Raw genomic sequence first — 14073 nt, 5'->3', positions numbered from 1 at the left:
AACGTTTCAAGACCAAGATTTGATATAATTGACTTGGGATGTTACAATTTCGATTATCGAGTAATTCGAAAAATACTAAAAATTGAATAAACCAAAAACCAAGCCAATAATACTCCTAGATGAAAAGCATTCAAAAATATAATTCAATAAATAAAGTATTACTATCTCAACTACTATTTGATAATTTATATTATTGAACTTTCATAAAAAAATATCAAATGGTCTTTGTCCTAGCGGTATATGAATTATTGATTTTCTAAAAGGTCAAGAGTTCAAATCATACCAAAGGTATGTAAGTTTTTTTATTCTATTTATTATATATAAATATTATATACTTCAAAAACAAACTTTCATTTAAAATAATAAAACAATAATTAAGAGAGCAAATTGCAATTTTTGGTACTTGTGTTTTAGCCACTTCTTGGATTAGGTTTCCTATGGCTTTTTATTGCAAATGTGTCCTTGTGACATGCATATTTATTGGGTTTTGGTCCCTTTCACTAACAAAGATTAAAAATCCGTTAAATGAGATTTTTTTTGGTATTTTTATATTTTATTCTTAATATATATTAATAAGAGTGAATTACATATTTGGTCTCTCGTAAATATCTGTTTTTTGGTTTTCATCCCTCGATATCATAACATACACCGGTGGTCCAAAAATCGTGTTTCATAACCTAAATAATTCCCTCTTACTACCACCTTTAAATTATCTCTGTTAACCTTGTTATGTGCCTCTAACGGTGTTAGGGAGGGGGACTTATTTCGGCTACGAAACATGATTTTTGGATCACCAGTGTATTTTATGATTTCGCGAAAAACAAGTATTCACGAGAAACCAAATCCATAATTCACTCTAAAAGGGAAAGTCAAAAAACCAAATTGATTTATTTGATTTTGAACGATTATGTCATTGACAAAAAGTTTGTGCAAATAAATACTTGAACTTTTTGAAACCAAATAAATAAATTCTTTTATCAATAAAACTGGTTAATGTGGTAAAAGCATGATAAAGCTTTTTAAAAAAATCCAACAAACTTTCATGTTTTGAATAATTAAGTTCTAGACCAATTTTTTGAACTATTTCATAGACTTTCTAAAACCAATAGAAATCATTACTTAAATAGAGCCAATAAAATAAAATGAATATAATATTTTCATTTAAAGGTGAACATGGTACAAAACCAAGTTTTTTATTTTATTTTCATACGTACTATATATCAACCAATTATAATTAGTATATAAAATCATATGTCATGTATCAATTAGTTTTAATTGATACCAACTAAGGGTCGAGGGGCCTAAAAGGTATCACTTAACTTTTAAAAGTGCTTTGGAATATTGAAATTACAAAGTTAAAAAAGCAAATTAAATATTTTTATAACACAAAAAATGGGATAGGAGTTGCTCGTAAAGACGTACTTCGTTTTCTTCTCCAAGACTCCAACAGATTTCAAATTCCTATCAAATGTCGTTCTTGTCTTGGTATGGTTGTGCTCGTCGTTGTCCGTAACTTTTCATACCCTGCTCGTCTCTCTAAGATCCAACCGTTGCACCCTCTCTCACTCTCTTAGGTTTTGACCCAAAAACCCTAACTAAATTTTATTTTTGGCCATTTAATAAACGACGTGAAAAGTATCACGAGATATTGAGAATAATTTGTACGTTCTTTTTTTCTTGTTAACGTGGTACTATTTTTCTTATTGTTTTTATAAAATAAGAATTAATATTCATAAGATTGTAGATATTATTGTGTCATACAATCATATAATCAAGTTCAATTTAATGAATGCATTATTTATGACAAATTTAATTAATTTACGGTGCAATAAATATATTAAAATATCTTATATGAAAGATGGACATTGAAAGCATTAAATATTTGAAAGAAAAATATGGTTTCTTTTAAGTCAAAGATACATAAATGATTTTATAGATTGATTACTTATTAAAATATTGTATTTGGTTGATCATAAACTAGTTGATTTTTTAAAACCTTACTTAAAGCAATGTTTCTTTAGAAGCTTTTTTCAGCTACACTCAATATATTAACAATTAACTGTTTTGAATTAGTATTAGTCCTATTAAGACGAACGATCATGTGAGAATAAGAGTCATGTGAGAAGTGTAAGAAATGGTTTGTACCATTAATAACTTAATTTTAATCCCAAAACAACTCATGGATTGCACTTTAGAATTATTGTTGATCGATCTAGTGATTCTCTTTAATTAGTTATGATTGATCAAAGGTGGAGATATATTTTTATCATTCTCACTGTGACTTTCATTCTCATCGGAACCCAACCCGTCTTATTAATTGTTTTTTATTATTTAATGGAGTTGCTCAATCAAGATTCACATAAGAGCTTTATTATTGTTTCTCTGGTATCTTTATTTACATTTTTATTCTCTCTCCATTCGGAACAAATAAAATGATAATAAAGATTTTATTTTACATACCTAAAATATTTATTAATTATACTTTGAGTTAATTGTAGTTTTCAATCTCTTGGATTTAAGGGTTTGCTGTTCCTAAGAGTTGGTAACTGTGTTACATAGGTTGATGAGAGACCCTAAACAAATGTAACATTCATTTCCAATTTTTTTGAGGTTTAACATGTTAAGGAATGGCCTTACCCGTTCCTTGAGTTCTTGGTGGTGGTAATTAAGATCCACCACAATGGTAAAATCTCCAACAACGTCACTATTTTCCTCCGTGTTTCATTCTGAACCTCCACCATGCTACTCGATATGATGTTGCCATGAAGATCCAGAACTAATCGATCACTCCTTCTACCACCATCGTTGCCATGACTTTGCTTCCACGACTGTCCTCCACTAGTATAGTGATGGCCAAACCACTGGGATAGGCAAAGAACCGACCCAGCCCGGTACCGGTTATGGTTTTGGAGGGTTTCAAGGGATCAGTTATGGGCCCGGCCCGATTTTTAAAAATATAGCCGTTATATGATCGTTTTTTTGGTCTTTTTTTGCTTTCTAAACGCAAATATATAAGTGTCATGGTTGAAAGATTTACATACTAACTTACAAAACGCAAAAAAACATTCACAATTCTCGGTTTCTGGTTAGATTTTGTGATTTCGACTCGTATATTTTAAAGTGTATTTAAATCACTCAATTACAAATTTTATAATGTATTAAAAAAAATTAAAAATATTTTTTTTTTGCTGGGACCGGGTAACCATAACCGGTTATAGGAATGCTTAACCGAGCTTAGTATTTTCGATCGTGACCGGTTTTTGACCATCATTATCCACTTACTAATACTTTGCAACATCTCTCATTGAGCTCAAGAATTAGGTTTTTAAAGATTTAGGGGTTCTAATTTAGATTTTAGGGTAATTTCTTTTTGCTTTAGCTTTTTCGATATTCGAATATGGATTTTGAATTTTTGTGATGAATTTACATGGATATGTTGTATATGTTCATGATGTTTGGATTTGAATTTCCACGTTTTCTTTTTTGTTTTTAAAGGTTTCAAGGTCTTGAAAATTTATGTCGCGTTTCATTTCATGGAATGGTTTTGAAAGATTTGAAATCTTTGTTGTGTTTGGTTTATAGGGTTTGGAATGAAATTGAATTTCATTCTTTATAAATTATTTAAGAAAACAAATTTTAAACAATTAAACTACCTCTTTATTAATTGATTATTACAAAACAAATGTTATTTTTCATAATTTAAAACATTATTACATACAACTTCTACAAAATCCAATGAAATATTAACCACCTCCAATGGGATTTCAAACTAGAATCCACGGATTTCAATTCCTTTAAATTAAACATGGGAGTGGAATGAAATTCAATTCCAAATCTGCAAACCAAATATGACCTTAATGTTTCTAGGTTTACAGGTTTAAAGATGATATGAGTTTTCTTTTGGCAAAAGAGTTTATTACCTACCGACAAACCCCAATCAGCCTCACACTAAACTCGTCTCCAAGGACACCAATATGAGGAAACATTTTTTTGGCTCACTCAACAGCTTAGGCTAGCAAGCGGGGGCCTAGATCAAACCCAGTATTTACTCCACCCCTTTGTCAACCGAGCTATACGTTAGAGGCCAAGATGATATGAGTTTTGAAGACAAATTAAATTCATAAAAAAGTAATATAATTTGATATATATATATAACCATCTATACTTTGTTCTTGGGACTTTTGAGTAAAGCCTTGGTTTATATTATCACATCTTGCAAGAAACTATAAATCTCATTTGCAACTAAATTGGGGTATTCTTCATGTGGAAGAAGGGCACCTGAAACCTCAACATATTTGCTTACACCTTTAGCTTCTCTAAGAGCTTCCATTTCTGCTTTTGATCTCTTTGGTGCACCCGAGGTCGATACCACCAACACTGCTAATTTACCTTCTAACCCTTGGAAAAGTTCGATAAATTCTTCACGGCTTTTCACCGGGTCAAGTAGACCCGTCAAAAAAGCAGCCGGGACATATCGGGCGCCTTTCTGTTTCGTCAGTTCGTATCTGCTCTCGATCATGCCTGGTGTCACGTTTGTGGAATCAGCGTACACATGGGATTTATATTGGGATTGGATTGATTTCTTGTTACTGACTAGAACATTGTACATCATCCAACCTACAGCTGGCGCCCTTAACGTCTCTCTCAGGAGTTCGTATCTGTGAAATACGTTGAATAAGATCAAGAATTTGAATATATGATGATATGCCACTACAACAAAAATCGGCTTCTACAGAACCCCAAACATGTCTAAATCAATGTCTTGATACACTGCCTAAGTTTATAGGACCAAACAAAAGATGATGTTACAACGAGTTGATAGAACATTTTTGCCTATTGTAACAATTTAGTCTTTTAAAGTAGTGTATTATGACATTTAAACATATTTGTCGTCCTAATAAAGCTGATTTCATTGTAATGTGATGTGTTTGTGTTTGGGTAAAGAGATATGAACCTCGATTCTGTTTTGGAATCACGTCCGAATACAATGGGAAGAGGACCAGACCAGGTGGGAGCAATAGCGGCAATGGCGGTTGGTTTGACCAAACCCTTTTTAGCAGCACGGACGGCTATAGTGGCGGCATGGCCTCCTCCAACAATGACCAAATCTTCCGCTGCATTCCAGTACACAAGATAGGACAACAAAGAATAGAGCTCTATAAGTCAAGCAGATATGACCAGCCAAAGTGCCATAATCAATCTACATTTACTTCCATCTAAATCATCTGGGGAAGTTCAAATGAGAATCATAAATATTTATGTAAACCTTAGAACCAACTATATCATGTATTATTCATAATGAATAACCCTACGTATTGATATCATGCTTTTCATCATGAAATGAATATCATGCAATTTCATTATGAAGTAGGTTCAGTGATGAATATTTATCACAACCTTCATCATGGATAATGCATGAATAGTTCGTTTTCATGTTCTCAAAATATTTACGGTTCTCATTTGAACTTACTCCATCAACCCAGTGCAATAAACATGAATGTAACACCTACCCAGGGAGCTTATAGGACTATCTGGTGCAAGAATGAAGTCAACAAGAAATGATTCCATGATATCTGCATTGTATTCTAGCTTTGGCCGATCAGAATAACCAAGACCAGGCCAATCAACAATGGTGGCTCGCCAATTAACATTCCCAGATCGTTGAATGATGTCTTTAGCCACCAATCTCCATTCTTCCACAGTGCTAACATCAGAAATGGTGGGCATCATGAGAATATTCTTGCTCGGTCCATTACTTTCATCTCCATGCTCTTCATAGTGAATTTTGATAGAATTATCCCTGAATTTCCATTGCCAACTGCTAGTCTGAAAAAATCAATCATGATCAACTGGTACATAAGTACGTGTTAACCCAAAAATGATCACTAGACATCTGCCCAAGTTTGAAATTCAAGTTTCCAGCCTTGCACCAGCAGAAATACCCAAACCAAACATATTCAGTATATCCCGTCCGAAGGTAAGATGTACACAGACCTGACCCCTACCCCAAGGAATGGAGTGGTTGTTTCCGTGTAGACTCCCACCAACAGAAATACCCGAAGTGCACAAACATCACCTCATTTCCTTGAATCCGTGGTCCTAGCCCGGCCCCCAAAAAGAAAAAAGACTTGGAAAAGTTCCTAGCCAATGTCGAATCTGACTTCTTAAACTAATCACAGAAACAACCCTAGTTTCCAAGTTATACATACTTTAATATCCAGAGAGTTTCTAAATGAATTTTACTAAGCTATTCCGCACCCTGTATCCCATGGAAATTGCAACAATTTTCCAACATCTCCTTCTTTTTGCCAACCTCTTAATTGAATTTGAAAGTATTTACTTGCCAATCTTCACCATTACAAAAGTTCCTATCAATGAAGGACGTTCAAGACATGAGATTGTCCTTGATTGTTTTTTCTTGGATAACCGTGCGTGTTCATATCAGCTTGAGTGCTAACGGCGAAAAGAATCCCCAATAGCCCTAAGGAGGATCAAACGGGTGACCTATGGAAATTCAGGGATCATTCAGAATTCTAGAAACTCTCAAATGTGATCATTTCTTCAGTTACAAGTACCAAATCGGAGAACATTAACATCTATGTGGTCCATCTATGAATCGGGGGCCTAATTTCTTCAGAGAAGAACAATTTTACCATTCATAGAATTTTTTTAATTTTCAAATTTGGCTAAAAAAATTGAAGACATCCGATTACCTTCAGCTTCAAAATGGAGCCAGTACACATAGGTGAGAAGGTTTGACAGTAACTACAACAATTGTATCATCATAATATACTAAAACACAAAATTCAAGTTTTTAATCGACTTAAGAATGGCATCGACAACTAACCTTTGATGAAACAGATGATTTATCAGTTGAATAATGGACAATTGTTGAAGCCGTAACAGTGAGAGATTTGGTACAGAGATTGGGAAATCGAGAGAAAGTGGTGGGTCGTGGGATTTTGGTGGAGAAATTGAAGCATAAGGATGAAGCAGAAAAGATGGTAGTGGAAACCATTGACATTGCAAGATTGAAGTAAAATCTACAAGGAATTGTGGAGATATTGAAACCTAAAGCTCGTTATTATGGTTTCATGACCACAAGAAACAACATAGACGTGTATTTATGTGGAATACAAAGCGCTGCTACAATAATTTCTTTTTATATTATACATGAAAACTAAGGGGGCTGTTTATCGCACATCATCTTATCGGGTAAGAGCGATGCGAATGATGAAGAGTCTTACCCGGTAAGTGAATGACGACTCTTACCCGGTAAGTGAATGACGACTCTTATCCGGATAAGTGCTTATCCAGTAAATTGTTGCATTCGATATGTTTTGATGTACTAAAATCTTACGCATCAAAATAAATTATAGTATGAACTCTTATTAGTAAGCGCTTACCGGATAAACATTTAAGTAAACGGCCTCTAATTTCACGACTCAACAAATTTCAAACCAAAAAAATCATCAACAAGGTCTACGTATCTGCAGTTGAGCTGGTAACATTTGATGAAATGAAGTCATGTTTATAAGAATGGAACGACAAACTTGACATTCATGTAATCAACAACATATTGTCGATTAAATGAGTAAAAAGTATGAAATGTCACTTTTGTTACATCGATTAGAAAATTGTATTGATACACTAAATAAGAAGTAAGACAAATTCGATTATATTTTAATGCATTTTATCTATAACTCATAACACAAATTAGCTTTAATTTTTATTATGAATAATACACTTTCAAAAGTTTATTTTGCTAATCTCAAACATTTAAGTATTGTTACTCAATTTTTTTTTGGAAATAAGGCGTATCACTAACAAATTTATTAAAATAAATAATAATAATAAATACACTTTAATATTATTATTTTGTTGTTTTTATATAAAATTATGTTTAAGATATATATATGGTTGGATTTTTCTTAAGACTCGTAAGACCAATTTATGTTCATTGATCAACTTTATAAGCTAATGATCTAATGGTCTAAATTTGCACGATGACAATTTTGTGATTATTAAGAAGTCTCGTGACAATTTTATAATTATGAATATTGAGATTGTGGATATAATCCAATGATTGTGAATTGGTTTTACGGGTATCACGAAAAACATAATGTTACTTTTTTTATTATGATATTATTTTGTATTTAGTCTATGAATTGGATCCAACCCTTTGAAGACGGCATTGCCTCCTTTATGGATCCTCTTTTAAAAAAAATCTAACATAATATGTATCAAATGTTTATTAAAATGGGGAGGGTGGTTAATCTAATAGACTTGGGATAATGTAAGACATAATTTTTTCAGGAAACCTCTTATACCGCATAAATAACACTAAACTTTCATAGCATAACATTTTGAAGGCAAACCTTCATAACTTTAAATGTACAATGTTCTTTGTCCTTTCATGATGTTTTGTTGCGAAGTTTCAGTGTTACTTTATGTTCCCATGAGTCTCATGAAAATAGACTGGTTTTACGTGAAACAAACTCTAATATAATGTGTCAAAGGTTTTCAATGGAACAGGAGGTCGATAGTGGTGGTCGAAGCCTGTAGCAAGGAACAGTAATGAAATGAAGGTTCATTATGGTACAAGGGGGACTTTGCGATGGGGTAAAAGGTGTTGGTTTTTTTATGCGAGTGAAGAAGATAAAAGTTTTTGTTGGAAAAGGTAATCAAAGTTAGCGAAAGGGTTGCAATAGAGAGAAGCAGAATAGCTGGTTACGAGGGGTTAAATTGGTGGCTCGGGTAAAGGAAGAAGGTAGAAGACGACACATAATGACACATATTCTTTAACGGTGTTAATACAAGGGACCAAAATTGTAAAAAAATGCAAACCACAATTAACAAATTCAAAATAAAAAACTGTAAATTTAGGGGTGTTCAAAAAAACCGCCAGACCGCTTAAACCGGCCGAACCAAGTCAAACCGGACCGTTTTTGGCGGTTTGAGCGGTCTGGCGGTCCGGTCTGGTTTGAAAAATAGCTGAAACCGAGCGGTCTGGTCGGTCTGCGGTTTAGACTTTTTTTTGGGCGGTTTGGACCAACCCGACCGCCATATATATATATATTTTTTTAGTATTATAATTATTAAGCCCAATTAAATGCTCAACTTTAATTTATACCTTATGGGCTATTAGCCCAAACATAAAGCCTTATCCAAAAAGATTTCCTAAATCCCCTAAATCTAAATCCCTAATTCGGTAATTCCTAATCCAATAATCCACCTCTATTTCGGTATTTCACTATTTTCTAATCGTCGCGACGTTGCCTAATTCATCGAAATCGAACAAACTTGCCGACTTGCCGTTGCTGCTTGCCGGATTGGAAAGTAGAAATGACGGAGAGTCTGTATCTGTCGCCACTTCACCACTGCGTCTGCCGTATGCCCTAGTCTAGCTGTCGTTGCCGACTTGCCGTCTGCCCTAGTCTAGTAGCTTGTCGTGGAAACGAAAGCGATGAAACATAAGTCTAAATCCCTCAAGAACATATTTGTAAACGAAAGTGAAGAACATATTTAAAGCCCATTAAAGACCCAAACCGCCTAAACCGGTCAGACCAGACCGCCTTTTCGTGGTCTGGTTTGACCGGTCTGGGCACTTGGTTTCAAACCGCTCGGTCTGGAAATTTCACAAACAGCCATTAGGGTTTGGTTTGTGGTCTGAGGGCTTAAACCGCCCAAACCGGACCGCGAACACCCCTAACTGTAATGACCAAAAATAAGAAAAATAACAAACCACATGGACCAAATCTGTAGATTAATCTAAAGTTATTTCGTCAAAATACCAATAATAAAAAAAGTAAATGAATCTGAACCGTTGAGTAGAAGCATAGAGAGCCGTCAGATCTAGGGCATCGTCAGAGGAGAAAGGGTTTAACTTCCCTCTGCTTAGGAAACCCTAGAGCCTCCTTCCGTTCGGCCATAACAGAGAGAAACTTCCTTCCACAGAGATACTCTATCTGTTTCGAAGATGGTGCAGCGTCTCACCTACCGCAAACGCCATAGCTATGCCACCAAATCTAACCAGCACAGGGTCGTCAAAACCCCTGGTAAACCCTCCTTCCTACCTTACACCTACTTTCAAACGGCCAGTAACTCGATCGTGGTCACGTGAATGTATAATATCTTCTTGATTTGATTGATAACAGGTGGAAAGTTGGTTTACCAGACCACAAAGAAGAGAGCTAGTGGTCCTAAGTGTCCCGTTACCGGCAAGAGAATCCAAGGGGTAATGCAATTTTTACACTTTCTTTTTAGTTGTTCGCATCTTGTATGTGCAATTCTGGGTTTAAATCGGGTTTCATTGCAATCCGCGTTCAATTTCAGTGTGGGTCAACTGTTTGTAGTTTAAGATTTGCTAGTGATAGTGATGGATTTGAGTCTCTGATTTTCTGGTACAATTTTAATATTTTGTTGTTAGATGTTGATTGTAAAGTAGTTTGCTCATTGGTGGAATGGTTTCGGGTATTTTTTAGAATCGATGTCATTTGCAACAATAATGCTTGTAATCTTCACTTTATGGATCACAAGCAACATCTATTGGAGTATGTTTAGTCAAAATTGTATCTTATTCTCATACTTTAGGTTTATTGCAAATTTTAAACTTTGCTTCTTCATTATATCATGCCCAATATCATGTTTTAATCACATATAGAATAAACAGCAGGGTTTGAAAGATTTAGGTGGATAGTCTCTGAATGAATTCTCTAGCTAAACCCATGACACCTGCTTAGCTGTTTTGATATTGAAGGTGAACTTTTTTTCAAAGTTGTGTCTATCACATAATAATCACTACACTAGGGTCTGAAAAGATTTAGATGGATGATTTCTGAATAAATTCTCTAGCTGAAGCCATGAACCCTGCTTAGCTGCTGCGATATTGAAGGTTGTTTTTATCTTTGTTTTCATTCATCTTCATTTAAGGTAGTTGTCTTGTCCATGTTCTTTTTCTGGCTGTCATGTTGGTGATTGATATCTTATTGTTAGCTAAAGACCTGAAGACTGGTTAGTTTGCTTGCACTTGCCACCCCATAATATTAGTGCCATTTCTCTGTTCATCAAGGCCATTATCGTCAACGTTGTCGGGCTTACAATGACAGTGATTTGGTTTTGTAAGCAAGTGTTTATAGATTGGATGATAGTAGGGATGCTGATGACTTGACCTTAGTGAATGTCAGTTTCATAGACAAGTGGTAATCGTCAGGTGAAGAAGGATAAATGGTACCGTCAACCTTTTCATTTACTTGTAAATTACCTGGTACGGCTGGGGAGCAAGTGTGCCCTATCTGATAATGTGTTCTGCTATCAACTTACTCTGCTTGTTTCTTTTATTGATCTGCACCAAAAACAAATTATATTATTTATCTCTCTGTGAAGTGTTTCACTTAAATTGGGTTAAAAAATGAAAAGGAAGTGTATATTTTGTTATAATTATATTTTCATGTAACTTGTACCTAAATGTTGAATCGCACAAAAATAGGATCGCCCCTCATCCTGGCCCAAATGTTCATCTTCATGTCTAGAGTCTAGACTCTAGACTATGAAAAAGATGCAATATTTGCCTTCAAACCTTGCTTATTTAGAAGATTTTTCATATGTGTAATTAGCTATTCAAAGGTGTGTTCTTTTGATATTTTTTAGTATTAGTGCTCTTTAGATTATGACCCTTTGTCAATTCTTGGTTTTGGTAGCACCTAATAATCGTACAATAAGGTCATATAGCATGGTGGTTTATAATCTCGTCTTGTGAAGGATCTCACCTCTAAATGGATTGTCTAATTGTATGCAGATTCCTCACTTGAGGCCAGCTGAATACAAAAGATCCAGACTATCAAGGAACAGAAGGACAGTCAACCGTGCCTATGGTGGTGTGCTATCCGCTGGTGCCGTTCGGGAAAGGTGTGTGGAATCTTTCTTTGATGGGCATGTGAAATTTGTATATCTTTTTCCACTTTGCCAATGTTTCTTATCTTATGCTTTGCAAACTAGCCATTGGCTGATCAGTGTGCTGTTTGCTGATAAACTAGTTGTTAGTTGATAAGGTAGCTGTTAAACCAGTTATATTTGTAAAAACTATCTGAATAGCTCGATGATAGTAAACATGGTGTGGAATAACGATTGTGTTGTTGCAGGATCATCCGAGCATTCTTGGTTGAAGAGCAGAAGATTGTGAAGAAGGTATTGAAGATTCAGAAGACCAAAGAGAAGGCAGCTGGAAAGAGTTGAGAGAGGGGTTTACTAGTACTGAAATTTTGACTTCAACAGAATGATTATAAGATGGGAACTTATGGATTCTTGTGGAAGGTACTTGATCGAATTTGAATTCGAAAGAGCTCGTTATTGTTAGTTTTGTTTGGTTTTTTATATTTACGTTTTCATACTCTTGGTTTCGGATCTTCGATTATATGAATGTGTTGCCATGATCTGTTAAGTTCTCTTTTCATCAAATCTTATGTTTGCTGACTTATGTGTGGGTTTTTTGGGTAATGTAACAAGAGTTGTGACTTTTGAGAGTTTGTGTTTCATAAGTTCAAAAGTTTCACCGACGGAATGCCCCGTAACATCATTATGTAATATTAAATTAAAAAAACAATTGTTATATATTCAAACTATACAATATTAAATAAATTTAACCATGGAAAAATGGTTTAATTTCTATTTCATAAAGTAAATGTATCAGGATTTGATGCAAAAGCAAAATGTTACAAATAACAAGCATTATGTCCATTAATTATTGTTTGTTATGGTATCTTTGGCAGCGCAGCTAAGCTATGCCATGCCATGTTAAACTCTTCTTTAAAATAGAGAAAAAATGTAACATAAAATGCTCTTAGATTCCTACATGTCAAGTTTCAACTTGTTTCCTTTCTCACCTGTTGATCCAAGAAACGAAGAAAATTTCATAATGAAACGAAGGAAATTTCATAGTGTAACAAAGAAATTAAAAGCTTATTAATCTATCAGTACACATGGCAAACCCAAGATTTTTGCCGACTAGGAATGAGAGCACCTTAAATTTAAGGTGGATCAAAGATTGACAAAGTTGCACAATGTTTTTTCGGTAAATTCCGTATTTTTGATGAGTTTTTTTAAAAGCTTTTTAGTTAATTTTGAGAAGAAAAAAATCGATTTTCTTGTTGATGTCTTTTGTCTTTCAACCCTAACCTGAATTTTATTTATGAAAATCAGTTGCTCAGTGGGCCTTTCATATATCCATCCACCCGATTACAAATATTTATAAGATTGATTATTGTTCACGAAAATCTTAGGGAACAGTTGGTTTAGGTTGGAGAATGACTTTTCATTTCTCTTAAGTATAATCTGGAATGAAAATTGGTTTCTTTTATTCACATTTTCAGTGATTATTGCTTAATACATATTTATAAAAACATTCCCTATAAAACTAATTTAGATAGTTGATGATTGCTTAAACATTCTGTTAAGTTAAATATTGGTTGCTTTTGAAGGGGTAGAGGCGAGAAAAGTAGAATGGGGTGAGTCAGATATTTGTAAAAAAATCTGTCAAGAATGGGATTCGAACCCATGCCCTTTCGGACCAGTACCTGAAACTGGCGCCTTAGACCAACTCGGCCATCTTGACTTGGTGATATATATTTCTAATCAATTCATATTTTACTTATTTTATTCGATAAAAAAACTCACACTTTACCAACATAACACCATTAAAAAATTATTAAATTAAATACAATTTTAAATAGCAAAAAAGATATCTGATAATTCATAGTTTATTACTTAATTCTGGAGTAAAAAATACATTTGATTATGCTAATTAACTTATTTAATTACTATCTTAATAATTGGATTCCGAATAATTTACATTGTTTTTATCACAAGACCAATTAATTGAGTATTTATTTAAAATTAGCATAGACATAAAATACAATGTTTGATTCTTATTTTAAAAATAAAAATGTAATTAATTTGGAGATGATTTTAAGTAGGGCTGCAATTTTCTACCAACAGAGACAGAGACAAAGACGGGGACTCCATTCCATCCACACCAATGTCAATCATGATCAAATTCCAATCTGTAATTACCTTTGT

General features: G+C 34.0%; 2 protein-coding genes and 1 non-coding gene across 3 annotated transcripts; 1 reads left to right on the top strand and 2 right to left on the bottom strand.

Annotated features, from left to right (window-relative positions):
* Window positions 1-4125: 4125 nt before the first annotated feature.
* On the bottom strand, window positions 4126-7094 carry LOC112514651. The gene is made up of 4 exons (XM_025121237.1): window positions 6848-7094; window positions 5511-5826; window positions 4955-5114; window positions 4126-4658 (listed from the first exon to the last, which is right to left on the bottom strand). The coding sequence occupies exons 1-4, from the start codon at window positions 7022-7024 to the stop codon at window positions 4199-4201; spliced, it is 1113 nt and encodes a 370-aa protein (XP_024977005.1). The 5' UTR covers window positions 7025-7094; the 3' UTR covers window positions 4126-4198.
* A 2762-nt stretch (window positions 7095-9856) lies between these two features.
* LOC112514925 (60S ribosomal protein L34) lies at window positions 9857-12456 on the top strand. Its single transcript, XM_025121565.1, has 4 exons — window positions 9857-10058; window positions 10158-10237; window positions 11798-11907; window positions 12141-12456. Exons 1-4 carry the CDS (start codon window positions 9980-9982, stop codon window positions 12232-12234), a joined length of 363 nt encoding a protein of 120 aa, XP_024977333.1. The 5' UTR covers window positions 9857-9979; the 3' UTR covers window positions 12235-12456.
* Window positions 12457-13528: 1072 nt separating this feature from the next.
* TRNAL-CAG lies at window positions 13529-13609 on the bottom strand. The gene has a single exon. It is a non-coding gene; the product is annotated as a tRNA-Leu (tRNA).
* Between the last annotated feature and the right edge of the window lie 464 nt (window positions 13610-14073).

Source organism: Cynara cardunculus (assembly GCF_001531365.2).
Source record: "Cynara cardunculus var. scolymus isolate 2C chromosome LG 6, CcrdV1, whole genome shotgun sequence".
Classification (NCBI taxonomy): Eukaryota; Viridiplantae; Streptophyta; class Magnoliopsida; order Asterales; family Asteraceae; genus Cynara; species Cynara cardunculus.
Note: the sequence above shows the minus strand (reverse complement) of the source record. Positions and strands in the feature narration are given on the sequence as shown.

What these genes read in the sequence shown, in the direction of transcription:
- LOC112514651 (XM_025121237.1), bottom strand. Translation starts at nt 7,024, where the DNA reads ATGTCAATGGTTTCCACTACCATCTTTTCTGCTTCATCCTTATGCTTC. An exon ending in AATCATCTGTTTCATCAAAG is followed by an intron (nt 5,827 to 6,847) that starts GTTAGTTGTCGA and finishes TGATTTTTTCAG; the next exon opens with ACTAGCAGTTGGCAATGGAA. An exon ending in GATTCCAAAACAGAATCGAG is followed by an intron (nt 4,659 to 4,954) that starts GTTCATATCTCT and finishes CGTATTTCACAG; the next exon opens with ATACGAACTCCTGAGAGAGA.
- LOC112514925 (XM_025121565.1), top strand. Translation starts at nt 9,980, where the DNA reads ATGGTGCAGCGTCTCACCTACCGCAAACGCCATAGCTATGCCACCAAA. An exon ending in CCGGCAAGAGAATCCAAGGG is followed by an intron (nt 10,238 to 11,797) that starts GTAATGCAATTT and finishes AATTGTATGCAG; the next exon opens with ATTCCTCACTTGAGGCCAGC. An exon ending in GCTGGTGCCGTTCGGGAAAG is followed by an intron (nt 11,908 to 12,140) that starts GTGTGTGGAATC and finishes GTGTTGTTGCAG; the next exon opens with GATCATCCGAGCATTCTTGG.